The sequence below is a fragment of the Spinacia oleracea genome, chromosome 5, assembly GCF_020520425.1.
Source record: "Spinacia oleracea cultivar Varoflay chromosome 5, BTI_SOV_V1, whole genome shotgun sequence".
Lineage (NCBI taxonomy): Eukaryota > Viridiplantae > Streptophyta > Magnoliopsida > Caryophyllales > Amaranthaceae > Spinacia > Spinacia oleracea.
The window spans coordinates 7,953,783-7,981,733 of record NC_079491.1 but is presented as its reverse complement, the minus strand read 5'-3'; the positions used below and the strand labels follow the sequence as shown (position 1 = coordinate 7,981,733).

The window sequence follows — 27,951 nt, the reverse complement described above, 5'->3', positions numbered from 1 at the left end:
CACCAATTCCCATCACTATTTAAGAACCCCGAAGAAATGGGGTTGTAGTCTTGTAGACTTGTAATACTAACAACCACCACAACCAAAAAAAAAAGAGAGAAACGGACCTAACAATCTGAAGTAAAAAAGATCAGTAAAGTAATTCACTAATATGACACCAAAGACTAACTGCGGTGGTGGTGGTGGTGGTGGTGGTGATCATCGGTTGGTGATGGACGCGGTGGTGAAGGTGTTTTGTATGCATACAAAGCCGAATTTCTCGCTTCCATGGCAAAGGAGGAAACAGTATAAATCCACAAGCAGTGGGTTTATCATTGAAGGGAGAAGAGTTTTAACAAATGCTCATTCTGTGGACTTTTACACTCAAGTTAAGCTTAAGAAACGAGGGTCTGATACTAAGTACTTGGCCACTGTCTTAGCCATTGGAATTGAATGTGATATAGGTATGTATGTTGTTTAATTTGTTATTGGTGTTAAATAGTTTAAGACTTTTGACAATGCTAATTAGGACATCTAGTTTTGTTGAGATTGTTTTATTGATTTATCTACTGATTTAAGTCTATTCATACCTGAATAATAGGTCACAATTGACTTTAATGGTCAAAACATACTTACTTTGACCGAGAAGTTAGAAGTCATAGATAAATAATGTAGAAAATATACTTTTAGATAATTGTAAGATTGTACCGTAATTTGTAGCGTGTTAATAGTTTAGACTTTTGTCTATGCTTAGAACTTCTTAGTTTTGAGATTCTTTTATCGATATATCTGCTGATTTAATTCTATTCGTACCTGAATAATAGGTCACATTTGACTTTAATGGTCAAAACATACTTACTTTGACTGAGAAGTTAGAAATCATAGAAAAATGTTGTGGAAAACAAATTTTTAGATCATTTGAGAATTGTATAATTTAGACTTTTGATAATGCTTAGGACTTTTAGTTTTGAGATTGTTTCGATGATTTACTATTGATTTAAGTCTATTGGTGTCTGAATAATAGGTAATATTTTACTTTAACGGTCAAAACATATTAACTTTGGCTGAGAAGTTAATAATCAGAGAGAAATGGTGTGAAAAATAAAATATCATACAATGATATTTGTATGATCAATTGTCAAAGTTGATATAATTTGACCACATACCTAGCATTAGAGAGAGGGAGGGGGAGAGGAAGAAGATAAATACAGAAAAGGAAGAAAACAACGTATAATTATTGGTAGATTATCCATTTACCCACACGAGATAGAGAATCAAGAAATGATCGTTGTTGCTTAGTTGTACATGTAAGCATTACCGACACATTATTTGAACTCCATCTTTGAAGATTTATAGGTGTACTAAGGTCTAGGTATAGTTAGGATAGTTATCTGCAGGTATAACTTTAGTTCACTTTTCATTTCTTCTCATTCGAAAATATTCGATTCTAATAATCAATATAATATCTTCGAGTTAATACCTAAACAGATAACATATAAATACAAGTTTTCACTTGTCTCTAAGTATCTTATTATAACGTAAATCTCGTTTTAACTATTTTTACGTGATATCATTTAATATGCTTTTCTCATCATAACTCCAATAAACAATATTGTATACGGAGTATTTATTTTCGCACGCATTTAATACTTTATATTTTTGCATACATTTTTAATTGCAAGTTGAATATTTTTATACAGTTGTTAACACTATTTATGAAAAATTTACCAAATTAGGAAAAGAGTTTTTTTTTTTTATTTAAGAGAAAAAGGTAAAACAAATTCCTTTTAAAATAAAACATTTCACCTCCCCTTTTCCGCCATTAACAGACCTTCATACATTTCTAATTCCCCCCAAATACCACCACCCTAAAACCCTACAAATTATGGGCGACAACAACCGTAAGAGGAAGCGCAGCCGTAAACACCAATCCTCCGAAACCCTAGACTCCTCTCCTCCCGCCACCACATCCACCGCCTCATTCGACCAAACTGACGTCGGAAATATCGAACACTCCGAACCACCCTCTTCTCACCGCCGCCACCGCCGCTCCCGAAAATCTCCCGACGCTCCCGAAGCCAACCATGAGCAGCAACCCCGCCGCTCCGACACCACCGCCGCAAATGGCGCTGCGGCGGGATGGGAGTCAGTTTTATCTGCCCGTGTTTTGCCGGCGATGGATGCGGTTGTGAAGGTATTTTGCGTTCACACCGAGCCGAATTTCTCGCTCCCGTGGCAGAGGAAGCGGCAGTATAGTTCCTCCAGCAGTGGGTTTGTCATTAGCGGTAGAAGAGTGTTAACAAATGCTCATTCCGTGGAGCATTATACTCAGGTTAAGCTCAAGAAACGTGGTTCTGATACCAAGTACTTAGCTACTGTTCTTGCCATTGGTACTGAGTGTGATATAGGTATAATTTACTTATATAATCTTTAATGTTTTTTTTATCGTATTTGTTGAAGTATTAATGTGGTTCATACGGTGGAACATTAACAACATTTGAGGCTAAAGAATTTGAATTCTTTAGGCTAAAAGGCCTAAATCATTTGAGGCTAAAAGTTGGGACTTTAGATGGTTTATTAGGGTTTTATTATGGCTCCTTGTGTGCTTGCGTAAGGGCAAACTAAGATGGGGAGATGAGTGTGAATTGCATAGGTTAGAGTAGTTATTAGTGTACTGAATTTCATTCTTTAGGATGTTGCCTTGTTGTAATGTTAGGAATTGTGGAATGAGTTCCATCGAATTTCTCGTTAGAGGGTGTATGATTTGAATATAGTTATGCTGCTGCTGATGTATTGGATTTTTCTTTTGTTAAACTCCATAAGTTTGTTCAATGTTAATGGTCTATGAACAATCAACGCTCAATATTGTGATTTATTTAGAACTTAAGGAATATTGTTTGATGATACTTTTGGGTTGTAAGTGAACTAGCTTGCTGAAAATCTCTGTCTAGTCTTCGATGGAGTCTTATATTTCTTATTGTTGAATTAATGAGCCAATGTTGAACCGTTGAACGACTTTTAGGGCCATTAGCAAGTTGAAAACAAGGTGGTGCACCAGTGATTATGTGCACAAACGACTATTAGTAAATCTTTTAGAAGCACATTAGTATTTGGACCGTGCACATTGATATTTGGACCATGCACATTGAGGAGATTGAGAATGAAGACCTAGAATAAGTACAAGGGTAGCTAGACTTTCTCGTTATCTTTCCTATTTGGCATTGTACATATGTACAACTAAGCACGTACCTATCGAGAGATTTTCTGTTTTTGATCAGTTAAAGGTTAAGCTTGGTCTTTTATTGGGGAACCATAATATACATGTTTAAAGTACTTTCTTGATTGAGTTATTCTTGAATTGGCAAGCTTAAACAAAAATGATTTTGGCAAGAACGCGTTGGGCCCTCGTTCACGTTCCTGTTAGAGTTGGGTTATCATTTATGTTTTGGCTGGTTATTAATTTATGTAATTCACAGTAATATTAAAAAAAATTACCCCCTGATTTCCATTTTGGAGACTTTAAGCGATTGCACCCTTTACTATCAAAGTTGTAGTGGTCTTTTTTCTTCTTTAAGTCTGTTCCGGTATGGCTAATGCTTTTGTTTCTGGTAACAAGGACTTATTTTACGTCTACAGCTTCTAATGTACTACTTCCTTCCGTGTAATGCAGTATGAGTATGTTGGTTTGAGATAGGCACCCTGCATGGATCTTTAGTTGACTTTTTGTCGGTTTCTTGGGGATTACATATATAGGCATACAACAGTCCTTGACCTCATTTTTCTCTGATTCCCTCTCACCTTGACAATGTTCTTGAGAACAGTTATTAGCTTAGTCTTGACTCTTGACTGCTAGGAATAAGACTCTTACATGTGGAGCTTCCTTGTCAATGTTTGGAATTTGGATGAATAATGAGTGGTTGTTAATGACCTGCAGTATTGCAAGTTATTGTAGTAGTAACTAGTAAGCAGTGAGATAACTTATTGCCAAGTTTCAGAATTGATTATGCACTCATATTGGATACTGTTGGTGGAGCTCTTGAAACGTAGCCCATGGTACTAGAAAGTAGGTTACAGAAGCCAACATTAGAAGAACCTGCATTCAGGTCTTAAAGAAGGGAGTGTTACAATGTGATGGAGTATTGAATCGCTAGTATGATAGTCATAACTCATAAATGGTGTTCAATGTTATGACGTTTTTAGGTAAAGTAGTGTATATTTGATACCCTTGGTCATAAGTTATGGTGTTGCTGATCAGCGGATGTGTTGGGGTTTTTATGTTTTGTTTAATTCCGTAAGTTTGTTCAATGTTAATGGTCTCAAAGCAATTAATGTTCAATAATGTGTTTTATTTGGAACTTAAGGAAGATTGCTTGATGATATTTTTTGGGGTTGTAAGTGAACTAGCCTGCTGAAAATCTTTGTCTTGTCTTCCCTACAGTCTTGTGTTTCTTTTATTGAAGTCATGGGCCAAGGTTGGACGACATTTAAGGCTTGTTAATCAGCAAGTCCAAAACAAGTAAGGTGGTGTACAATTGGTTACGTTCATAAATGACTATTAGTAAATCTTGTAGAAGCACATTAGGTGTATGGAGTAATTTGGACCAAGGTTGTTAGGATCGGGATTCTTCCTTCGGTGGGGATAGTAGGATCAGATCGGTAGAATCAGATCATTATCATTATCATTACCCCATTGCCTCAAAGAGGCTCCCGCAAGAAGCGGGGTAAGAGGGTGTTCGGACGTACGCAACCTTTCCCCTACAATTGCAGAGAGGTTGTTTTCAATTGACCCAAATGCGATAACGGGACGACCACGGGATGACCACGGGACGACCATCTTCTACTTCATGGAAAGGAAGCGAAGAGGTTTTAAGAGCCATTTTGATTTAGTCCATTATATTCCCACAGCCAAAAGAACAAATGAATCTTTGGCTCCATCGGAAATGAACAAATGAATCAGATAATAACCTAAAAATATTTATACTACTGAAATGCTATATAAAATCATTATTTCACTTAATCTTAATGCTAATAGAGTAATAGACATTGTTTAATGTTAAACACATTGTTTTTCTCACAAAGGTCGTTACTTATGAAGTTTCAACTTTCAAGTGTAATTGATAAGATGTGTGAAAAGTTGTTTGAAAGTTTTGATCAACTTCCAGTTTTAATTTATACGGAGTATTATATTACTTTCTTTGATTTGGTCATTTTTAGTAACCAAAAATTAATATTTTTAATTATTTGTGAATTAAGGATTATTTAGTAGTAAAAAGTACGTAAATATAATTTATTAACTTAATTGTTGTATGTTGGATAGAATCGATGTGTCTTAAGATTGTATTAAGATCCTGCCATACTTATATTTTATCTAGGTAGGATTGTAAGATCTTATGCACATTAAGATCCTACTTAAGATCCAGTCGGTGACATAATTTTGGATCGTAGAATCTTAAGATCTAGAACGGGAGTTTGACAACCATGATTTGGACCATGCACATTGAGGAGAACGAGGACCCATAATTACTATTGAGCCTGTATCTATCGAGATTTTTTGTTGAGCTTGGTCGTTCATCGGGTAACTGAATATACATGTTTAAAGTGCTTTCTTGATTGAGTTATTCTTGAATTTGGCTAGCTTAATGATTTTGGCAAAACGCATTGGGCTCTTGTTTACATTCCTGCCAGAGTTGGAGGTAGAGTTAATCATTTATATTTTGGCTGACTATTGACTTATTCAGGGAGGCAGGGGAGGGGAGTACAGGCAGGGGAGGGGAGTACAGGAGGTTGTGTATTTCTTCTTTAAGTTTGTTCTGCTATGGTTAATGCTCTTGTTTATGGTAACAAGGATTTATTTTGTGCCATACGGCTTTTAATGTGCAACTTCCTTCCATTTTAGTATGAGTATGTTGATTTGAGATAGGCAACATGCATGGATCTTTAGTTGACTTAATTGTCGATTTCTTAGGGCTTACATATATATGACACTCCCTCCATTTATTAATAAGTGCATCGCTTTCCGTAATTGGCCTTTTTTTTTTATTAATTGCATCACTTCGTATTTTGGAAACTGTCTAACATTATTATTATTTCTCCCTCGTACCATATTCCCCACTCCCTGTTATTTTAATTTTTTCCTCTTCCATGGTCCTACATACTCACACCATCAATTTATTACAATAAATAATTCTTCCATTATCCTATACCTACAATAAAGAATCCACCCACTTACTTCCCCACTTGCGTAATATTATACTAAATTCAACCCAAACTTCTAAAACCACGTGCAGGTCAAACCGATGCACTTATTGAAAACGGAGGGAGTACAACAGTCCTTGACCTCGTTTTGCTCTATTTCCCTCTCACCTTGACAATGTTCTTAAGAACAGTTATAAGCCCTAGTCTTGACTGCTAAGGATAAGACTCATATATGTGGAGCTTCCTGGTCAATTATGGATTAATAATGTGTGGATTGTTTAGTGATCGCAGTATTGCAAGTTATTTCAGTAGTAAGTAGTGAGAAGCCAATATCTTGTATGTAAATAACTCCATTTTGTTCCACGAGCTACGAGTTCAAAGACAACAAATGCATTGTTCTGTATTGTCAGGTTTATTTATAACGAGTCTTTGAGTGGTGGATGCATTCATCAGAGTCTAGAAGAAGAACCTCAAAGATTGCTCCCCTAAATGTAATTGTGCCTCTTGGAGTTTGGTGGTAGAGCATGGAATCATAGTTATGGGTGTACCTATTCTAGGATCTTGTTGGTACTTTGCTGCCTGGTTAGAATTGAGCCTTTGATTAATGCATGGATTGTCTGTAAGAGTTTGGAACTAGAATTGAGCTTCTCCACACCCCATATGACCTGTTTTTACTACAAGCATTATAGCTAAGCTGACTCTCTTATTTCTTCTCTCTTTTGAATATCTGCAAAGTCATTGTCTAGCTTGCTATTAGGGAATGTTTGTTTTACCCTTTTTTCATATACCTTAATGATCCATTTGGTATTAGGGAATGAAACAGGAATGGTAACTAAAATTGTCTGGGCATTGCCTAGCGAATTCCAACTTCCAAATTGAAATGATTTGATCCCTTGATTTTATTATCATCTTTAAGATGTGAGTGGTTGTGAAAATGAATAAAGTAAACCAGTGGTTGCTAGTGCCTTAATGGAGAATTCGGGATGCGCTATCTTGGATATCAGGTTCACTTGTAGTTCATGTCCACTTGTTGGAACTAGTTTTCCATTACTTCAAGAACGAGCTTTTGTTTATTTCTCCTTTTTTTTCTTAATAAAAAAACTAACAGACATGAATTGTATTTGTAAATCGTGGAGAACTGATATAGTTGGAACTTTGTTAAGATGCGTCTTGAATGATTTTGTTCATTCTCAAAATAGTTAGAGTAACAACCTACCTCTTTTTTGCAATCCACATGTCCTTCAACCTGCTCGTACAAGCTACCTGTATATTTTTAGTTTACTGGGTTGAACCCAGACTTGATTTAAAAAGACATGGAACTCAGGTGTCACCAAGAAATCACTCAAGAACATAAAAGTAGGAGGTGACCCACTCTCTTCAGCAATGTTTTCAAAGACTACGTCCTGCAAGACTGAAATTCCCACGTTTGATTTCTTCTTCGTGGGAATATCCCTTTTGTAGCTGCCAGGCATTATATTTTTTATACTTGCTTTAGGAGGGACGTATGACCTCTAAATGGCTGGGGAAGGGAAGTCATAGTGGTAAACTCCTACAAGTATAGCAACATTTTCTCATCTAGAGTACACCTCATCCAATATGTCTTCCATAACATAAATCATCATAATCAGGTTCAATAACAATTACCGACAGAAAATATGGCTGGGTACATTCCTCTTCTGAACCAATAAGAAGATTTAGGACAAGTCCGTTTGCACTTGAGTACCTCCCGCAACACCACCTCATCCACTGAGGTTTGTTTAAGGGAGTCCACATTGATAAAGAGTTAGGATTTGAGCTTTTAGGTTGAGAGCTTAATATAGCCATTTTTATGCGAAATCCTACCATAGATTTCTAACGCCACAAATTGGATGCGATAGCTTTCCGTGCATCAAGACCATGAGTGTAACTGTCTCTTTTAATCTACAAACCTAGTTTCTCTACTTCTTATTTGTCATGGTTGGCCTTCTTTTGAAAAGCTTCTTTTCTCATTGGAGAATCACTGAAGCCATTCAATTTCTGAAAGCTTAATTCACAAGATGAAGATTGAAGAGGCCTTGTGCCAAGACACCTCTTTCAAGAAACTAGCCTCCCTTAACTCACCCAGTGAAATCCTTGTAACTCTAGTTTTTAGCCAGTAAATAGCCTTATTCAATCTTCTCTCCAGATTATTTTGCTACAGGTCAGTTGCTTAGTTCATTTTTTTCCTCATTACAGTATCTGTATGCCATAGCATTGGTTAGCAATATTAGATATTTTCGTTACTTTTGATGCATTTTGTGTACTCTGCTTTTGTTGATTTTGTCTGCTCAAAATGAAGTTAGCACTAAGAAGTACGGTAGAGCAAGCCAATGGCGAAGTTTGTTTATAATTTTTTTTTCCATTCAAGTGGAATGCTCTTTATTTGGGTGTTTGAAATTGGAAATGTACAAATGGATAGAGGTTAACTTGGCAATTACAATCTTTTCATGTTTGAATACCTTTAACTGTTATGCATGTGAAAAAAAATTCTTAGCACCTTCATCTTAAATTGCTAATGTTAAGTATAAACAGTGAAGTTAATAGTCAAAACATGCCCGACTTGTTATTTTAACCCCATAAAAACCGAGGATGAAATCCCTGATTGTTATTTGTTTTAGCACCCTGAGAAATTCCTAAAGGAAGCTTAATTTGCTAATATAAAAGCACGGCGAAGTTAACAGTGGAGTAGACAGCTCAGTCCGTAGGACCAATGAAGAATACATGTTGATTAATGTATTGGTTTATATGATGATCTGCTGTGATCTTTGCATGTTTATTGAAGTGAGATGTTAATAGGAATTATGTATTTCAGGGCATGATCTTGTAGTACGATATAACTCCTCCAAAACATTTGTGATTGTGTCCCTTGTTTGTTTTCATGTGAACCTTTACCTTGTTTGCACAAGGTTTCTGTTATTTGTTGCAAAAATTACTGGGGAGCAAGACTCTGTAGACACTGGTTCCGAATGATTTGGGATTTTTGAGGGGATTGGTTATAGCAGCAATGTAAACATTTGAATTTGGCAAATAAGAGAGGGAAGATAATCACTTATATACTTTGTATCCGTTAATTGGTAGCAACATGAAATTATTAATGTTTTATCCTACCCCAATGCTTTTATCAGTTATTAAGCTCTGATGATAATTCTATTACTATATGATTATACCGAGTTTGGTTTGAGAGTTAATGGACAATTATTGCACATTCGTTTTTGCAGCTTTGCTTACAGTCAGTGATGATGAGTTCTGGGAAGGCGTTTCACCTGTAGAGTTTGGGATATTACCTGCTCTTCAAGATGCTGTCACTGTTGTAGGTTATCCAATAGGAGGGGATACAATCTCTGTTACTAGTGGAGTGGTCTCACGTATTGAGATCCTGTCTTATGTTCATGGGTCAACTGAATTGCTGGGGTTGCAGGTGTGTATACAGAATTCTGGTTTTCGTGCTTTGCTTTTCCCCTTTGCTCTCGCATTATTGACTCCTTTTGCATTTATACTATTGTAGATTGATGCTGCCATAAATTCCGGAAATTCTGGTGGTCCAGCCTTTAACGACAAAGGCAGTTGTGTGGGCATTGCATTTCAGTCCCTGAAACATGAAGATGCAGAGAATATTGGTTATGTTATACCTACACCTGTCATCACACACTTTATTCAGGATTATGAGAAGAATGGAGCATATACCGGTAGGTTCAGTTGGCGATTATGGAATTTTTTCTATGTAGATGGTGTTGGTAATTGTGGCCAGCTTGTTATACTCATGTTTGTCTATTGGCATCCTTAATTAGGGTTCCCAATTCTTGGTGTCGAGTGGCAGAAGATGGAAAATCCTGACCTACGCATTGCGATGGGAATGAAATCTGATCAAAAAGGTGTACGTGTTCGTCGTGTTGACCCTACTGCTCCCGAGTCAAAGGTTTTGCAGCCATCAGATGTTATCCTCAGCTTTGATGGCGTCGATATTGCTAATGATGGAACAGGTAATGACTTTAACCTCCTTGTTCTTCGGAACTTTCCGTGTATACAACACTTAGGTTGATTTGTCTACAGTCTGCACTATATTATCCTGTTTTGTCTAGATGCTCACCTATTTTCCTGAGTATTGGATTTCTGAGGTACTGAACTTCGACTCTTTTACTGTTTTACACAAGCACCCTATACCGTTTCTTGTTACAGAAACTGTGGAACCTATCCAATTTTATCCAATTTTACCTCATTTTACTCTCTCTATTCTGTTTTAAAAGTCCATGTTGACTTTACGTTCCACCTTTCCTCAATTTCTGTTGGACTTGTGTCTGAGTTAGATCTTAGTAGGCTTATGGCATATACTGAGTCATCTGGTATGTCATATTCCATTCTTCTTTCGCACCTGGACTACCGCTGGCCTCTTCTGTTTACCAGGATTTTCATTTGTTATGAGCCAGGCTAGTCATATCCTAGGTTCCCAATATTGCTTATTTTATCCCTTCAGGCTGCTTTACAGATAAACATTTCAGAATGCCAGCGGTTTCTGTTTATTTTAATGTTGTGGCTTCTTTATACTACCCCCGTTTCACAATACATGCAACATTTCCTTTTTCACGTAATTTAACACGCTTCTTTTGATATTAATATCTCTAATTGTGTATAAGTAAAAATTGATATTTGGAATCCTTGCATTGATACGTATTTAACAAGATCTCACTTGGCTATGTTTTTTCTTACTTAATGGTGACAGAAAAATTGTCAAAGTTGGTTGATAAATAGTTCCCAAATGAGAAACGATGCAAGTATTGTGAAAAGGAGGTAGTAGTAAAGGCTCATGGTTGGTTTATGGATCAGTCAATTTTCTTTTAGGTCCTTGGTGCTTATACTTCAAAGTGAAATTACTCCAGTGTCACTACTGTAGTACTGTGTCAGGATCAAGATTTGAATGATTAAGTTGTAATGTTCTATTAGAACTTCAGTATATGCTATGAAATGTGGTTCAGGTCAGAATTAAATATCCTTGGACTCGATGCTTTTTATGGAAGTCAGAAATAACTCGAATAACATTGCTCCCCCATCTCAAAAACATAAGATGCCTATACTTTACAGGGTCAAACTTTGACCAGTAATTTTTCTCAAAAATATATATCTAGGAAGTATGTAGAAGTATTTAAAAATAATCTCAATAGTAAACTTTTAACGAATCTGACAATATTTTTGTTATAATGTTTTTGTTGAAATTAACAATCAAAGCTAATTCTTGAATAGCGTGGGTGAAATATCTTAGATTGACTTGTATTTCTTGACAGTTCCTTTCAGGCATGGAGAGCGTATAGGTTTCAGTTACCTTATATCCCAGAAATATACGGGAGATAAGGCTGAAATCAAGGTACTACGTGATTCGGCAATGCACACATTCAACATCAAACTTGGTACTCACAGGAGACTCATTCCAGCACATAGCAAGGGTAGACCTCCCTCGTATTACATTGTTGCAGGATTTGTTTTTACGGCTGTCTCGGTTCCCTATCTCCGTTCTGAGGTTAGGCTTTGAACTTTTTTCCACGTCTCCTGCCCCTCAACTTTTTTCCATACCTTTCTGGTTGGTCAGTAATTTATGTTTGTTTGAAGTGTGTTAATTTTGACATGCGTAATCATTAGAAGAATAAACTTTCCCCATCAGATCAAGGATTTAAAAATTTGACCCCAAATTAAAGGCTTCCCATAGTAGGATCTGCATTGTTGGGTGGGAGGGTTTGGCGGGAGACTATGGATATGGTATATGCCTTGCATGTGAATGTTTGTGTAAGTGTGCACTTTTTGGTGTTTTTTGAGTGGTTTGGTTGGAAACCAGAGATTGGTTCCAAGATCAGTTATGCGGTTCAATTCTTTGTCCGGATTGGGTTCTGTAGCTTCTTTCTGGACTCAAGTTCATGGGGGTTTTCCTTTTGTTGTCACGTGTGATGCGTTTTTTTTCTTTTTTTCTTTCTGCTTGATTGTGGTAGCTTTCTGTTTCAGGCATTGTATCTACTTTGTCCTCCATTAATGAATCTTATCTAAAAGAGTGGTCAATGGTAGTTAATAGTTTATTTGTCCCCATGGCTTTCACGATCCCTATCTTTGAATGGTGAGGTTCTTTCTCATACATATATGGGCAGGTTTAAGTATAAAGGTTTTCTCATACAATGTGAGAACAAGTCTCAGTCATTTGATCGTAAATGTTTTTAAGACAGCTTCGTAATTGCTCATTCGTTGCCTTATGCTCCCTGAACTGGTTATGAAGTTATTGATGCCCATTTTACCCTTGCTCATTTCAGTACAGCTTGCTTGTTGTCCATGATGGAATATTTCTGCTCTTGGGTTGTGTTTGTCCTATGGTCCTACTTCCTTCTCATTTTACTTGTTACCCACCCCTTGTATATGATCACAAATTTTAAGTATGTATGTATTAACTGAAGTACATTATGATATTGATATTTTGCGAAGCTGTTGTGTTGCTATGACATTTTTGTGTGATTTTATCCACCCCTCCGTATATAATATTGAATTGCTCTGAACTGAGCTGTTTCTGTATTTTAATTTTGTAATTTTCTTTGATATTATGACAGTATGGAAAAGAGTATGAATATGAGGCCCCAGTCAAGCTTTTGGACAAGCTTTTGCATGCAATGCCACAATCAAAAGATGAAGAGCTTGTTGTTATATCTCAGGTATTGTATCACTTGTCAGCCACGACTGCAAAAAACACTTGATGTCTGGTTGACCAATTAAAAATGAGAAATAACCTTTGAGATTGACATTGAAGCATGTGGTAGACCTTGCTTATCGTTTTCCTTGTTTTTAGGTTCTTGTGGCTGACATTAATATTGGATATGAAGAAATCGTGAACACCCAGGTATTGTATTTTACTTTGTTGGAGCTCCTTGTTTCCACTTACCTTGGCGGTCTACATTAGTTGTTCGTATGATTTATTTTTGTTGCTACTTGCTGTCAGGTTCTTGCCTTTAATGGTAATCCAGTGAGAAATCTGAAGAGCTTGGCAAGTATGGTGGATTCCTGCGAGGAAGAATTTATGAAGTTTGATTTGGATTATGATCAGGTTTCTTTCTCTCCCCTCTTCTTTAATCTGTCATCTAGATAGAGCATGTACAAATTATTACAGGCACCGGGGTGTAACTAAAAGGGAGCAGGTTATGGTGTGGGAGCACCGATCTGGGCAAACTATTAAGTTTTGTAGCACATGTAGCTGTTTACATTCTACCTCTTCATGTCAGTGAGACGTGAACCAGTAAAGCGCTTAATTAGGCCTAGGCAAAGCGTTTTGGAAGAAGCGCGTGAAGCGCACGAAGCATGCCTTTTCGCGCTTCATTGAATTTTTTTTCTCTTTTTTTATTTTACGTTGGATGCTTCTTTTTTTATAATCTTATTGTATTTTGCACCGCACCCTATTAATCCTTAACAATAGAAAGTTGGACAAGAGTCCGAAGGAAAAAGAAGAAAAGAAAAATACAACAATCACAACAACCGGCCCTAACTTCTTGATAAGCACTAGTTACATGCTTTATTTTTGTTAAAACAAAGAAAAATATATTTTTGGAAGCAAATCTGATATTTATATATTTTTGTGGTTATTTTAGTAAGAAGATATGCATAATAGTAAAACAACCTTTAATTCTTAAAAAAAAGTGGGCGCTTAGGCTCTAGGACTCATATCACTTTAGTGCGCTTTTTTATACAGTGGAGACGTCTAACTGGCTCATTCACAACTGTTTTTATGTCTGCAGATAGTTGTTCTTCGCACTAAAACTGCGAAACCTGCTACTTTGGATATTCTTACAACACATTGTATACCTTCTGCATTATCTGATGATCTTAAAACCTAAGCCCAAGGAATCGACCGTTTTAGTTACCAGATGATGTTCATCTTCTTCGCTATAACAAGCATTGAGGGAAAGGTACAGCGCAGGTTGAGTGCAGGGCTCTCCAATTTTGGAAAATGTTGATGGTGGCTTACAAAGTTGCACGCACAGCCTATGTCTTAGATAGTATAAACTCATCACATAGGGGACAGATATAGTTGTTATTTGTAATTCCATTTTGAATTTTATGAGGTCCATATTTCATTCAGATTGCTTATACAGAGTACATTTTTTTTTTCTTTTGGAGAGACCTGTGTAAGTTGGACCTTGGAAACAAAGAGAGATAAACTGTTAGTCTGTTACAGTTCTTAGTTACAGGTGCAAAAAATTGTTGGAGGATAATGCTTTAGCATGAATTCATGAGTCAATCTGTTCTTAATTGTTAAACTGTAACTTTATAAGCTGCCATGCGCTTGAATTCTGGTTCATTTGATCTTATACTCTGTTTTTTGCTTTAAAAGTAAACTGGGTAACCACTCCATATGAAATTTGTTCATGTACTAGTCTAATTAACTAAAATTGTTCACATGATTAATTAACTAACCAGTATAGGATCCTGCGATGCACGGTTTATATATTTAAACTGTAAGTGCAAAGTTAAATTAATTTAGAAAAAAGAATATAGAAAAATACATAGATTATTTTATTCCTTTTCATGCATTACCCATGATTTCATGTTAGGTATAAAAATCAGTTATCATCCTATACTATGGGAGATATCTATTCTAAACCTGAACTGTTGAGCTCGCTGGTTTGGTCCGATCGTTTAGAACCCAAACCGTTAATAACCCGCGAGTTGGAACCTAAAACCCAATTCAATTATATTCAACCTGAACCGACCCGATTATATTCAACCCGAACCGACCTGAAAATATTAACCCAACTTCCATTTTTCTTCGTTCCACTAACTTATTTAAATAAATAATTATTGATTGTACTTTGTGGAGTATATATATGAAAGAAAGAAATGATGTTGGCTAAAACTCAAAACCGAAACAACCCCACCACATCACCACGGAGAATACAATTTTATCTATATAAAATTATAAATCCATCACTCGTCGAATCACTACTTATATATTCCTGCCTAAACAGGTGGAGACAGATAGATGTTCATTAAACCCGTTTCACGGATTTTATTGTTTTAATTGTGGTTTAAAATATTTTATGGAGACGTTGAAGATAATAATATCATGGAATGAGAAAGCTCCATACTCGTAAAGTCATAAGAATTTAGATATCAGTAAATATTTTGGTGATAGTTTTCATATTTTAATGATGTGTTTTCATTTAATTCTTAAAACGTTAATAATTAAAATTAAAATGTTATAGCGGGACAACTACATACTTCTTAATACGTTAACAATTAAAATCAAAATAGCCAATAAAGTTATGACTAACACCTAATTGTTGTAGTAGTCAAATAAGTTATATATTTTCCAATAAAAAAAATTATCGTCACACTTAAAGTTTAAATTTGTAAACCGTAGATCGCACGGGTCTTTTTTTTTCTAATCTGCAAAGATATTCACAATTCCTTTGTATAAATGCATGAGAATGTACCATGAGATTGTATAAAGGATTAAGGGAGTATGTATGCATGTATGTATGAATATTAGTATGTTGTCAATAATATTACGGAGTATTGTTTTAGTAAAAATATTGCAGTCCAAATAAAATGTTTATGATACGTTATTTAAATACCGTAAAATACACTACCCGTAAAAAAAGTAAAATATATACTAAGATAGGATTATGCCCGGTAGTACTATGTAGATTAAGATATAAGGCATGAGGTTGACCACGTAAAACGTTTATGTATTTCATGAATTTTTCCATATTGATAAGTCATTGTTACCATGAAATGCAGTCAGCCTATCTCACAATAATGTATCTATTAATTAATTTATTTGTAATATATACTTTTTTTATATATATAATAAGATAAACAAATAAAAGAACAACGCTTGTCAGCACCGTGTAGTCAAATTTTTAGTTTAAGGGTAAGCATAATATATTAATTTTTTTTATACATAATTATATATAGGATAAATGGTTTTTTACCACCTAAAAAAATCGAAAAAATTGTATTTTACCACCTAAAAAAATTTAAAACTTGATTTTTACCACCTGAAAAATGGTAAAATGTATCAAAATGTTATGTAGGGGGCGACAATAACGGTAATACTTCTTATATGTTTTATTCTTCCACGATTTCATGTATTTAACTCTCTTTACTTCCTCAACTTCCTTATGTTTCATGAATTTGCATAATTTTTCACCACCATTAATTCACAAAACTGAAAAAAATGTAATGAAAGTAAAGCAAGAAGGGGGAAAGTGTTAAAGAAAATTATATAGGGAGTGTAAAAAATGGGAGGGAAGTTGAATTAGATAGCCATACATAAAGGATTTATCTAATTTTCCGCTTTCAAGTGGTAAAAAACAAGTTTTAATTTATTTTAGGTGGTAAAATACAAGTTTTAAATTTTTAGGTGGTAAAAATCAATTTTTCGAATTTTGTAGGTGGTAAAAAAATAATTTGTCCTTATATAGTAGGGAAAGTTTTCAAAAATGGCAAGTGTACGACTTAGTAAAATGCGGGGCGATTATGGGAATAGATTGGGCAAAGGTTAACTATTTTTTGATATCTTCTCTTGGCCTACATTCTCTGCCACTAAAGAGTACAAATGAGAAGGTACATCTGATTGCATGTATAGAACTACATGTAATCGGGTCGTTTCATACTTTCAATCCACCCAAATCGCATTTTTATAGTTTAAATCAATTTCACTCCAAGCACTCTGGAAGAAAAAGGCATTTAAGAATATTTTATTTTAGCATACCATTTTAAAATGGGTAATATAATAAATATGTTATTTAATCTATATTTATTCTTTACCATGCCAAACAAGGAAGGGATTAAATTAATAAATTCCTTACGATAAATTCCCTATTCCAACTTAAAATGACAAAAACCACTAAACAAACAACAAAAAACTACATTATTTTCTTTCCCTTTTCTAAAGACAACGACCAAACGACCCCTAAGGTCAATAGAGAAGCAATGAGAGAAGCCCGTGGGCTGTGGCAGCCCAGGCATAAGGGTGTGTGGTTTGTGTAGCTGCCAAAAAAATAAAAAATAAAAAAATAAAAAGAAAGATTACCAGGTTTAAGTTTGTTTTGAAACAGTGAGTAGCAGTTACTCCGTAGTAAGTGAGTAGCAATTACTCCGTAGTAAGTGAGTAATTGACCAGTTGACTACCCCTCTCGAAATGCAACAATTTTATTTTCTAATACTCTCTCAGCCTCTCCCTTTCTCCATATTTCGATTTCAAAGTCAGTAAAACCCTAAATAGAAAGTGAGTGCAGAGTCAGGGGCGGATTTGGGGGTGGGTCTAGGTGGGCAAAGGTCCTCCCCATTATTCAGAAAACCTTTATGTATATATAAAAGAAAACTGTAAAGAAGTATTAGATTTAAATATGTAGTCGAGTTGGTTTAGTTAGTAATTTTTTACGTATAAGAGATCTAACAACTTGTACTGAAGTAGAAATTTCAAATGTATGTTATATTTTATACACATATTGCACATATATTATACAAATAGTGTACATATACTACACTGTATATGTTCATAAATTAACAAAAGGAACAATATATCTCTACAATTGGTAGATTGCGTTGAAGGTAAGATGAAGGACCCTACAGCACTGGTAGGTCGCACAGGTATTTCAAGTCAGCTTGGCAGGTCAAACTCATTGGAAGTGAGGGGGATTATAGGGGAAATCCTCACTCCCAAAGAGCCCCTAGTGGGGTTTGATCCCATAACCTTGAGGTTTATGAGGCCAAACCTTTACCACTAGGCCAAGCCTTGCTTGGTGTTGAACTCACATGTTATCTTTCTCATTTTAACTAGCTAAAATAAGCTACATGTATTCATATTCATATTTGAAAGAAATTTATAGATAAGTAATGTCAATTGATCAATATAATTCAATACTATTTAAACACAATTCCGCCCATTATCAAAATATAAATTTGGTTTTTGTTTGAGAACAAAGTATAAATCTAGTATATATTATGGTTATTGTAGCTATTTTAAGGAAATTTAGTAAAAATTGATTTCTGGCCCACCTAATAAAAAAATGTTGGATCTGCCATTTAGTGCAGTACGATTGTGTGCGCCAAGATGAAGAACAAGGGCGGGACCAGTGAGAGGAAAAGGAAATTCGCACGGGACGATCGATTGCTGGAGGGCAGCCATCTTCAATTGCCGGAGGACAGCCATTTCCCGACGGAGCTGTTAGAGGAGTTGTTGGCGAGGTTGCCGGTGAAGACCTTACTCAGATTCAGGTGTGTCTGTAACTCTTGGTGTCAGATTATTGATTCCTCTCGTTTTATTTCTGTGCATCTTAAGGTTTTCAACAACAACAGTTCTGCAAACACTAGTGTATTAGCCATGGAAAAACATTGTCGGTTTAATCATTTTATATTTCGTCAAAGTGACATATTTGAGAAAACTGTTGACCTTGGTAAAATCTTTGGACCATACCAAATTCTTGAAAATTTTAATGGGTTGGTGTTGATGATGAAGTTTCGCAAAAAGCAGATAGTAGTGTGGAACCCTTTATTAGTAAGTCCTTGATTCTTTCCCCTTATCCTCTTGTCCTAAGATCTCGTTGTTGTATGTTAGGATTTGCTCCATCCAGTAATGAGTACAAAGTACTTGTCTATAACTTTGGTTTTGGTGTCAAGAGTTCAGAAGTGGAACTTGGAGTATATTCACTCAAGGATCAACAATGGAAGATTAAACCTGATCGGACAAATGTCTTGCGTTGGTATTCTAGTTTCAAATATGGAACACAACGTGTTTTCTGTATAGGGACTTTGTACAGGTTTGGATATGATTGAAACTTACGCCAAATTACACATTTGTCATGTTTCTTTTCCTTCTTGGTGAGTCATTAGCAATTTTTGCTACGTCCTCTGAAAGTAGTAGTATATGGGTTTTGGAAAAGGATGTTGGAGAGGATCCTTGGAGGCTTTGGTTTTTAGGTGATCCGGATTTACATGATTGCAAACTGTCCAAACCTCTTACTACGGGATATCCATTTTCAAAGGTTTTGTATGTTCTGGAGAGCAATGTATTCTTTATGGTTAGAGAGATTGAGATTGAGAGAGACAGGACAATTGAGTGTTTGATATCTTATCCCTACCCTTTAAAAAGCCAAAAGTTGACAATTAACATTACAATTAATGCCTATAATACCCCTAAAATCCTTCATGAAAAAAATCAATTTCTCTTAAGAACAGTGCACTGGCGGAATTACCCTTGTGAATTGTGATGACTCACCCCTTGTTCCAGCTTGCAGATTCGGTTCACAACTTCCCATTACCATCTTCTTCTCCAACCTTCTTCTTCACCATTTTTCTCTAACCATATATGGCTCGTTTGGTATGAGAAAGGGATATGGATAAGGATATAAATTGGTATAGGGATAGGGAATTTATGATAGGGAATTCATTAATTTTATCCCTATCCCTTGTTTGGCATGGTAGAGGATAAGGATATAGATTAAATAATAAATTTACTATATTACCCCTTTTAAAATGGTAAACTAAAATCATATCAACATCCTCCTTTACATATTAGCCTTTTAATGAAGGATAAAATAGTCTTTTAACATAAAAAGGAGAAATCCTCCATTCTATACCTCCTCCTACCCTGGTACATAATGATGGGGATAAGAACAACTCCAATGGTTACAAAATGGATATGCTCACAAAAAAAATGAGCATGTGAACAGGTAGCCCACCATTGGTACAACAATGACATAATTAGCTGTTAAAACCTTGTAGCTATTTTGGGCTACGTAGCTCAAAAAAAATATAGCTCAAATAAATAAATTATTTAAATTAAAAATTATAGAGAGCTACAAAGTATTGTAGTCCACCAATGTGATAATTTGTGGTTTTAATCAATTGTAGTTAGAAATTTAATGTGACAAACTTAACCACAACATTTTGTAGCTCACCATTGGAGTTGCTCTAAAGGCTCTATTAGTCCCTATCCCTATCCCTAAATAAATTAGAATTCCTTATAAACAAACAAGGGATAAGAGTATAAAATGATAAAATATCCTTATCCCCACCCCATATCCCTCGTACCAAACGAGCCGATAGATTCTTCCTCACCAGTCACCACATATCTTTCTCTCTCCTCTTAATCAATTCTTTCAATTTTTGCAAGACTTCTTCTGCCTCCACTTTCTTCTACCATGCTTCGATCCTCTTTCTTCTTCTATCAGATCATTCGTTTGAATTTTAGGTTTTTTTTCCATTTATGGCGAGAATGAAGAAATTGCCATCGGAAGACAACAAAAGGGAGGAAAGGGTTTATTTTATATCCTCTCTAATATTTCTCCTTTCTTTTAAATAAATGGCGTCCAGATCTAGCAGTTCTCCCTCGGCTTCCAACAGGAGTATTGGCTTAGAGGCGTTAGGAAGTGCAGGAGCACAAAAAAATAGTTCTAACTTCGATTTTCATGATTTTTAGGTAATAATTTGCGATTACCTTAATCAAGATGCCAAAGATTTAGGTTTCTAAGGGGAGTATTGATTGGACGCATGAAGAGATAGCCCCATGAAAAACCATCAAGATTTCAAATTTTCAATGGCGTATATATTGGCCCGGAGGCATTAGGAAGTTCAGGTATTTCGTGTTTGTCTAAACCAAATATTTTGGTTGGAATTGGAATTTTGTGTTTTGGAATTGGAATTGGAATTTCGTGTTTGTCTAATCGTTTTGTGTTAAGGATGAATTAGGAAGGTAGCAATATATTTTGGTTTCAAAATAGAAAAATGAAGGATGGTATTAACTATTTTGAAATCTTATTGTGATTTAACTTTTCAATCTGGGTTTCCCTGGTTTTAAACTTTGTCTCTGTGGCTATCATGGTTCTGTTTTCAGGATTACCTACACTGTTGAATCGCATCATCTTAAAGTTTGACACACACATGTCACTTTCTTTTTACATTGTATTTCCCGAGGATTGCTAAACCTCAAGTGGCTCAAATACAATTATTTTTAGTACCGACACAGCATATGTCAGTACCAATAACACAAATAATTTGTATTGGTACTTCTTAACTAGTCTTAGTACCAATGTCAAATTAGCGGGTACTAATTACAAGCCACTTGTGTCCATATGGACACAAGTCACTTGAGGCCAAGACTTCCTCGTATTTCCTTATCTTTAGTTTTAAGGAATGTGTTTCTGGGCTATTATTAACAGTCTAACTATTCATTGTAATATAGCCCTTTGGTATCCACAATGAAGGAGTAAGTCAATGAGTAGTGAATTGTTGACTCCATTTGAAATGGACAATACTCATCCAGGTCATACCTCTCTTAAATTCTGCCTAGAAAACTTTGCCTGATATTTTTATATGTGATTATTTTACAAGTCAAGGATAGAAACATGTCTCTAAAGCTTGTCTGTTTTTGGTGGCAACTGTGTCTCGAGACTTAAAGTGTAGGTTTCGGGTGTTGGATGGTGTCAACTGTTACTCTTATGGAAATGCTGACATCTTGGAAATCTACTAGATCATCATATGAAAATTGTAGTTATAGTGTGAAATGGCAAGTTATTGCCATGTTATGTAGATTTTAATATGTGCTAGCTTAAAATGTGTTACTGGTGATCTGCGAAGCATATGCTTATCTATGTAATCCTTTGTCGAGCAAAAAAAGACACTCCACAATTGGTCGACCTTGTAGCACTATTCCTTGATAATCCCATAGGAGCAAGTCAAAGACTCGCATACTTGCTTGTAATCATGCATGAACATGGCAAAAAATAGTCACATATGTTGTGTAAAGATTTTGTTCGTGATGCAACTTCCTTGCTTGATATCATTGTCTTCTCACCCTTATTGTGCTTAAACTGATGTTCTTGTCCTGTCAGAGTGCTAGACAATTCGTCGCATAGTCTTCAGTTAAGTACTCCTAGATATCATGTTCATAGTAAATTGATGAAAATTATGGATGTTATAATTAGTTGAAAATGCACCCAATTGGAAGTAAGCTCCTGCTGATTTGGTTGATTTGTTGAGATTATCTAAAACAATTTTTTTACCAATCAACCAAATCATCAAATTTCTACGCACCGATTATTGGCTAAAACTAACGAACACCAAAGTTAGTTTTAACAAGAAATACGCATGCTCTTGATTTACTCTCTCCGTTAAAATCATTCAAAAACCCTAAATTTTGACCGGCTTCGAGCAATTTCTTATGATCTTCGACATATGGTATGGATTACAAAATTTTAGCTTATTTTTGCAGAATTATTTGTTTTCAGTCGCTGGTGCTTTATTACTCCTCAATTATTAATTTGAATTATAATGCTAGATTTCTGAAAAATGGAGATGGAGACGATCTTGAAGATTTGGATGGGAAGGTTTCTTAGCTTAAAAACGAGGTGGGTTTTTTTAATTAGCTCTGTATTTTACTTACATAATATCCTTAATTTTTCATAAACCTTGAGATTTTTTTCTCATGTGAGTTTTCTCTATTTTTAAATCAATTTTGTGTGTTCGTTGACATGGAATGTTTGATGGATGGGATATGAAGGATTTTTGGCTTATGATAATTTGATACGGAGTATATCATTTCAGTTTTGAAAGATTTGTGTTCCATGAAGTTATTTTACACATTTACATGTGGCGAGGTAATTCTTTCCCCCTCTCCTCTATGCGCTATGGAATGCTGGGTTACGTCCTCCTGCCCTAAGTCGATCCTAAAAAAGTGTCTTCGATCTGGATTCAGAGGCTCCATCTAAGTATAGAGAAAGAAGAAATGAATCGAAAGGTTTCTTCTCCATCCAGTTCTTTATGGTTGATGGAAAGATGATTCAGCTGAGTTGTTTCCTTTGTCACCTAAACAATAAATTCTGCTCATGTTGATGATATTTTACAAATAGTAACGATGTGTCTTGCTTTTATGCATTAAGATGTGTTTTCCTCTGCTTTCAGGCTAAACTGCCAACGTCAGAGATAGCATCCGCGATCAATGAATTTAGATCCCGTCACCTCTCTGAGTTGACTGAGGTATGTTTATGAGGCTGTTTCATAACTCTTAGATGATGCGTTTCTACTCATGTATGAATAGGATTTTAAGACACTTGAGTTGTGTGTTATTGCAGCTGTGTGAAGCTAGTGGAAGTTCTCTAGGTTATGGATATTCTCGTGTCATGACCAAACCCAAGTCTCAACCGCTGGATCCATCAGATGATATGATAACCCAATTATTGACGGAACACTGGCAATATGAGTATGCATCAGTTAGCGAAGAAGACAACAGAAAAAACTGTATAGGTTGATTACAGTCTCGTTAGGTTAATTTGTATAGAAAATTTTGGCAATAATATTCAATATACTCGTACCTCCTTTGATTCATTGTTCAAAAAAATTCATCGTTGATCAATGATGACAAATATTCATGTTCATTTTCTGAAAGGAATCCAAAATTTTGGCTGTTCTTTTTTCTAATCGTAAACAGAGGAGCTCTTACAAATTCTAACAGATGTTCTATACCATGCCCTTTCTGAAGAACGAGACCTGAAAGGAGAAGTTAAGTCCACTATTGAGACCTAAACTTTAACAGAAATCAAGTGTTCAAAGTCAAACTCTTTTAAGAGCTCTTCTTTGGAAATGAGTGGGATTTGGAAAAATTATCTCTTGTTTGATTTTGTCCTTTGCAACTCCCTTATGTGAACAGGTAGTAGTGGTTTATGAATAGAAAATGACTTCTTATTTTTTATCAAACAAAAGAAAAAGGAAATGACTTCTTATGGCCAGGATGGGCAGTTAAATTTCAAACAAGTTACCTTTAAATTTGAAACATTTTCTGATTTTGGATACGCCACGGAAAGATTTTGAGTCTGGGTTCGAACTCAATTTTGAGTCTGAGTTCGAATTCAAGTCTGAGTTCAAGTTCGAGTTCGAGTTCGAGTTACTTGCAAGTTGCAGCTTGCAATCCATCTTGACCATGACTTGGTGCTCTGTTCGGCATTGTTTGTACTTCACGAAGATTCTTGTAATTCCAATAGAAACTTTTTAAAAAAAAGTCACTTTAAAGCCCTAAATAAACCCTTTGCCAGAGGAAGTCTTTGTCACAAGTGACTTGTACCAATACAGAATTTGGAGTACCAATACAGAATATGTTAGTACCATGTACCAATACAAATTATGTGAATACCAATAATAACACATATGACTTATATTGCTGGTATTTCTAAACAATTTTATATTTTGGTACTGACATATTATGTATTGGTACTCAAGATGATTGTATTTGGATCACTTGTGTCCATGTCACGTTTAGAAACCCTCCCCTTTGCCACCCTCATAGTCATCTAACGACATATTAAGACGACACAAGTCATATTCTCAAGCAACCCCAGGAAAAAAAATGGCTTCCATGATTTTCTCTGACTGTTCATCCTCCACGACTGCTCGTCTTCTTCCACTCCGCTGCCACAAACTCCACCGTAGCTGCAGCGTTCTCTCTTTCTCTCTTCGGGTTTTTTTACCTCTTACCTCCTCAAGGTCTTTCTTACCTTCTCTCTCCTCCTTTCAAGCTCATGTTTCCTCAACTTTTGTTTCAGGTATTAATCCTTCTTTTGTCAAGAAAATTCGTTAATTGATGCAATTAAGATCATCCCTTTTCTCTTTATTGTTTTGTTTGTGCCAATTTAGTATCTGGGTTTTCGTTCTTTTCTGTATACTTTTTTCTGTATTTTTTTTTGGAAATTCATTGGCGCATTTTATCGAACACCTCCAAGGCTAACTGAATTTTTTTTTGCATTTTTCTGTATTAATTTTTTTTTCTGTTGAATTTGATTTGGGCTTGTGGAAATTGGTGGGTTTACTGTGGATTTAACTCAAATTGTTGAGAAATTGTGTTGATGTTGTTGTAAAATTGGAGCTCTGATGTCTAGGTTCCTTCTAAGAGTTCACGATGACATTTGAATTAACTAAGAATTCCGTCCGTGTTTCATGATTATGGCAGTTGAAATGCTGTAGTTTAGGTACTCATTAAAGAAAACATGGAATGACTCTTTGCAAGTTTCTGTTACAGCTAAAATGGCAACCGAGAGTTCTGCAATAGTGATTGATGGTAAGTCGGTGGCGAAGCAAATAAGGGAGGAGATAGCTGTTGAAATAGCGAGAATGAGAGAAGCTACTGGTATTGTTCCGGGGTTGGCTGTGATCCTTGTTGGGGATAGAAAGGACTCTGCAACTTATGTTCGTAATAAGAAGAAAGCTTGTGATGCAGTGGGGATTAATTCTTTCGAAGTAAATTTGCCAGGAGATACAACAGAACAGGAAGTGCTCAACTCTATAACTAGGTTCAATGAGGATCCTTCAGTTCATGGAATACTTGTTCAGTTACCTCTTCCTAAGGTATGCATTGGTTCATCTTGTGTATAAGTTGTGGTTATATCTTGAGACTGAAACTTATTCTGCTATTATTTACTCTGGGGAGAGATTCAAAGATGATTGTTTTATTAGGTCAGTACTATTATGTGTTCTATGCTGACTCTTGTAAAGTAGCGTGTTTGTAGTCTGTGATACATATACCAAAACTCCAGAAAGGTGCTGGTTAAGGTATCTGTCAGAAATTGGTTCTTTACTGTCGTGTTTACCTGTATTTTCCTGGATAATTTTCAATAGGAATTGTCCTCTTGACAGAATAGTTGACAACTTTCTTTTAAACAACATTTACTTTTATGGGATGTTGCCTGAAATGTAGTGTACACCACACTAGAGGAGTGTTTGGTTTGGTGTAAACGTTTTCATGGAAAGCAATTTCCCACTTTCAATCATTTTACATTGTCTGGTTTGGCAAGGGGTGAAAAACAACTTTCCATAACTCCCTCAAAGGTGGAAAACCCATTTCCATTATGAGGAAGGGAAACCACCTTTCTACTTTTCCAACTTACCTCCCTCTTCCTTCTTCCCAACAATCTTCACCACATTTTCCTTTTTCTATGAATTTTTTTTTATAAGGAACCAAATAAAGGAAACTAGTTTGGACTTTTGTTTTTCCTTGGAAATGTTTTCAATGGAATATCATTTTTCACTGAAAACATTTTTCGCCAAACAAAACAAAGCCTAGATATGAGATACATGTTGGCGACTGTCTAATTTCTCTAACATTTATTTCCTGTATTCTGCGGACTCCTTGTCACTTTTTCGAACAAATTATTTTTTGATTGATATGCTGATAAAATTCTTGCTTTCCTTAATGGGTTTTGTAGCATATGAATGAGGAGAAAATTTTGAATGCTGTTGGAATAGAAAAGGATGTTGATGGATTTCACCCTCTGAATATTGGTCGTCTTGCAATGCGGGGTAGAGAACCCTTGTTTGTACCATGTACACCCAAAGGGTGCATAGAGCTATTGCATAGATATGGAATTCAAATAAAAGGGAAAAAGGCAGTTGTGATTGGCCGTAGTAATATAGTTGGGATGCCGGCTGCTCTTTTGCTACAAGTAAGTTCTTTATGTTCGTTCATGTTCTTCCTGTATGCAGGAAATCCATGTCTATATTGAACTTTCCTTTCTTGTTTTTATGGATACTTGCACTCCAACACGTTATATGAACAAACACTTATGTTTGCAGAGGGAAGATGCTACTGTTACTATTGTTCATTCTAGAACAAACAATCCCGAGGATATAATAAAAGAAGCAGATATTATCATTTCTGCTGTAGGACAAGCAAACATGGTTAGGGGTAGCTGGATTAAGCCTGGTGCTGTTATCATCGATGTTGGGATCAATCCAGTTGAGGTAAACCTAGAGCTTCTCATGTGCTCAACTACTTTCTTTCATGTTCAAATAACTTATTGTCTGACATGTTATAATATCCTATCTTCTTTAGATTTCCTATTAATAGAATGGAAATATTGGCAGCATATATATGCACATCCACGAAATCCATGTACCTCCATTATGATCTTTAAACAATAAAATATGGATAGTTAACATTACATTTTAGCACTACAAAAATTAATCGAAAATTCGGAAGTGTCGCCAATAACACTCTTAATGCAGAATAAGTCCTGTTTAGCCTTTTTGAAAAAAATTGAAAGGTTTAGTTTGGACTTTGGAACTTAGAAAACTCAAAAAAATATGTATACGCAGTATTTGTTTCAGAACAGAGGGATAAAACTGATACCAACAGCACTTTTGACATTTAGTTGTCATTTTAAGATCCAATATATTTTAATTTGTGTTTTCTCATGTCAAACATTTTTGCTAAGATTCACTTGTAAAACAGGATCCAGAAAGCCCTCGGGGATATCGGTTAGTTGGAGATGTTTGCTATGAAGAGGTTGTCAAGGTTGCTTCTGCTGTTACCCCTGTTCCTGGAGGTGTTGGTCCAATGACCATTGCAATGCTTCTTTCAAATACTCTCAGTTCAGCAAAAAGGATGCACAATTTCAACTGATAATGCAGTTGATAGTTTCAGATTAGGAAGGTAGAAAACAATTTACATGGTATCACACTCATCAGCCCATGAGTTTGCTACAACTTATTTTTGTTTCCCCCCAAAATTTGTGGGGAAAAGTCACAACAACAATATCCAATATAAAGAACATATTGCTCCCAGATTCCATGAAGAAGTTGGGGCTCCTGTCGGAATTGCCTGTTGTTTTCTTTATTATTGACATTTGCCTGATACAAGCCAGTTTGTTGTAAAAGAGAAGATGATTTTAGCTCAGAAGTCTCTGTAATCTGTATGAAAATTATTGGATGTTTTGGTCTAATGTCTCTTCTGATATGTCTATGACTTTATTG

At 35.6% G+C, this 27,951-nt stretch overlaps 4 protein-coding genes across 11 annotated transcripts; all 4 read left to right on the top strand.

Annotated features, from left to right (window-relative positions):
• Positions 1 to 58: 58 nt before the first annotated feature.
• LOC110788127 (protease Do-like 9) lies at positions 59 to 14,504 on the top strand. 2 transcript variants are annotated; one of them, XM_056828434.1, is made up of 9 exons: positions 59 to 443; positions 9,411 to 9,610; positions 9,698 to 9,878; positions 9,981 to 10,172; positions 11,469 to 11,701; positions 12,768 to 12,869; positions 13,004 to 13,054; positions 13,154 to 13,258; positions 13,944 to 14,504. In XM_056828434.1, exons 1-9 carry the CDS (start codon positions 152 to 154, stop codon positions 14,040 to 14,042), a joined length of 1,455 nt encoding a protein of 484 aa, XP_056684412.1. In that variant the 5' UTR covers positions 59 to 151; the 3' UTR covers positions 14,043 to 14,504. The 2 variants fall into 2 exon arrangements, with proteins under 2 accessions (XP_056684412.1, XP_056684411.1); XM_056828433.1 differs by lacking the exon at positions 59 to 443 and adding an exon at positions 1,776 to 2,387.
• A 3,764-nt stretch (positions 14,505 to 18,268) lies between these two features.
• LOC110788093 (uncharacterized) lies at positions 18,269 to 19,516 on the top strand. Its single transcript, XM_021992738.2, has 4 exons — positions 18,269 to 18,611; positions 18,773 to 18,955; positions 19,048 to 19,235; positions 19,445 to 19,516. Exons 1-4 carry the CDS (start codon positions 18,269 to 18,271, stop codon positions 19,514 to 19,516), a joined length of 786 nt encoding a protein of 261 aa, XP_021848430.2.
• A 711-nt stretch (positions 19,517 to 20,227) lies between these two features.
• LOC110788130 (K(+) efflux antiporter 1, chloroplastic-like) lies at positions 20,228 to 23,631 on the top strand. 6 transcript variants are annotated; one of them, XM_056827900.1, is made up of 6 exons: positions 20,230 to 20,791; positions 22,493 to 22,562; positions 22,759 to 22,811; positions 22,910 to 22,951; positions 23,116 to 23,190; positions 23,286 to 23,631. In XM_056827900.1, the coding sequence occupies exons 3-6, from the start codon at positions 22,779 to 22,781 to the stop codon at positions 23,460 to 23,462; spliced, it is 327 nt and encodes a 108-aa protein (XP_056683878.1). In that variant the 5' UTR covers positions 20,230 to 20,791; positions 22,493 to 22,562; positions 22,759 to 22,778; the 3' UTR covers positions 23,463 to 23,631. The 6 variants fall into 6 exon arrangements, 4 of the variants coding, with proteins under 4 accessions (XP_056683877.1, XP_056683876.1, XP_056683878.1 ...); XM_056827901.1 differs by having other exon boundaries at positions 22,715 to 22,811; XM_056827899.1 differs by having other exon boundaries at positions 20,229 to 22,562.
• An 871-nt stretch (positions 23,632 to 24,502) lies between these two features.
• LOC110788131 (bifunctional protein FolD 4, chloroplastic-like) lies at positions 24,503 to 27,934 on the top strand. 2 transcript variants are annotated; one of them, XM_021992775.2, is made up of 5 exons: positions 24,503 to 24,749; positions 25,211 to 25,548; positions 26,406 to 26,642; positions 26,773 to 26,940; positions 27,431 to 27,934. In XM_021992775.2, exons 1-5 carry the CDS (start codon positions 24,554 to 24,556, stop codon positions 27,599 to 27,601), a joined length of 1,110 nt encoding a protein of 369 aa, XP_021848467.1. In that variant the 5' UTR covers positions 24,503 to 24,553; the 3' UTR covers positions 27,602 to 27,934. The 2 variants fall into 2 exon arrangements, with proteins under 2 accessions (XP_021848467.1, XP_021848468.1); XM_021992776.2 differs by having other exon boundaries at positions 24,505 to 24,749; positions 25,223 to 25,548.
• The last annotated feature ends 17 nt before the right edge of the window (positions 27,935 to 27,951 follow it).

What these genes read in the sequence shown, in the direction of transcription:
- LOC110788127 (XM_056828433.1), top strand. Translation starts at nt 1,865, where the DNA reads ATGGGCGACAACAACCGTAAGAGGAAGCGCAGCCGTAAACACCAATCC. An exon ending in CTGAATTGCTGGGGTTGCAG is followed by an intron (nt 9,611 to 9,697) that starts GTGTGTATACAG and finishes ATACTATTGTAG; the next exon opens with ATTGATGCTGCCATAAATTC. An exon ending in AGCTTGTTGTTATATCTCAG is followed by an intron (nt 12,870 to 13,003) that starts GTATTGTATCAC and finishes CCTTGTTTTTAG; the next exon opens with GTTCTTGTGGCTGACATTAA.
- LOC110788093 (XM_021992738.2), top strand. Translation starts at nt 18,269, where the DNA reads ATGAAGAACAAGGGCGGGACCAGTGAGAGGAAAAGGAAATTCGCACGG. An exon ending in TGGAACACAACGTGTTTTCT is followed by an intron (nt 18,956 to 19,047) that starts GTATAGGGACTT and finishes GTGAGTCATTAG; the next exon opens with CAATTTTTGCTACGTCCTCT. An exon ending in AGAGCAATGTATTCTTTATG is followed by an intron (nt 19,236 to 19,444) that starts GTTAGAGAGATT and finishes CCCTTGTTCCAG; the next exon opens with CTTGCAGATTCGGTTCACAA.
- LOC110788130 (XM_056827899.1), top strand. Translation starts at nt 22,779, where the DNA reads ATGAAGTTATTTTACACATTTACATGTGGCGAG. An exon ending in AAGAAGAAATGAATCGAAAG is followed by an intron (nt 22,952 to 23,115) that starts GTTTCTTCTCCA and finishes CTCTGCTTTCAG; the next exon opens with GCTAAACTGCCAACGTCAGA. An exon ending in ACCTCTCTGAGTTGACTGAG is followed by an intron (nt 23,191 to 23,285) that starts GTATGTTTATGA and finishes GTGTTATTGCAG; the next exon opens with CTGTGTGAAGCTAGTGGAAG.
- LOC110788131 (XM_021992775.2), top strand. Translation starts at nt 24,554, where the DNA reads ATGGCTTCCATGATTTTCTCTGACTGTTCATCCTCCACGACTGCTCGT. An exon ending in TTCAGTTACCTCTTCCTAAG is followed by an intron (nt 25,549 to 26,405) that starts GTATGCATTGGT and finishes TGGGTTTTGTAG; the next exon opens with CATATGAATGAGGAGAAAAT. An exon ending in TTGGGATCAATCCAGTTGAG is followed by an intron (nt 26,941 to 27,430) that starts GTAAACCTAGAG and finishes CTTGTAAAACAG; the next exon opens with GATCCAGAAAGCCCTCGGGG.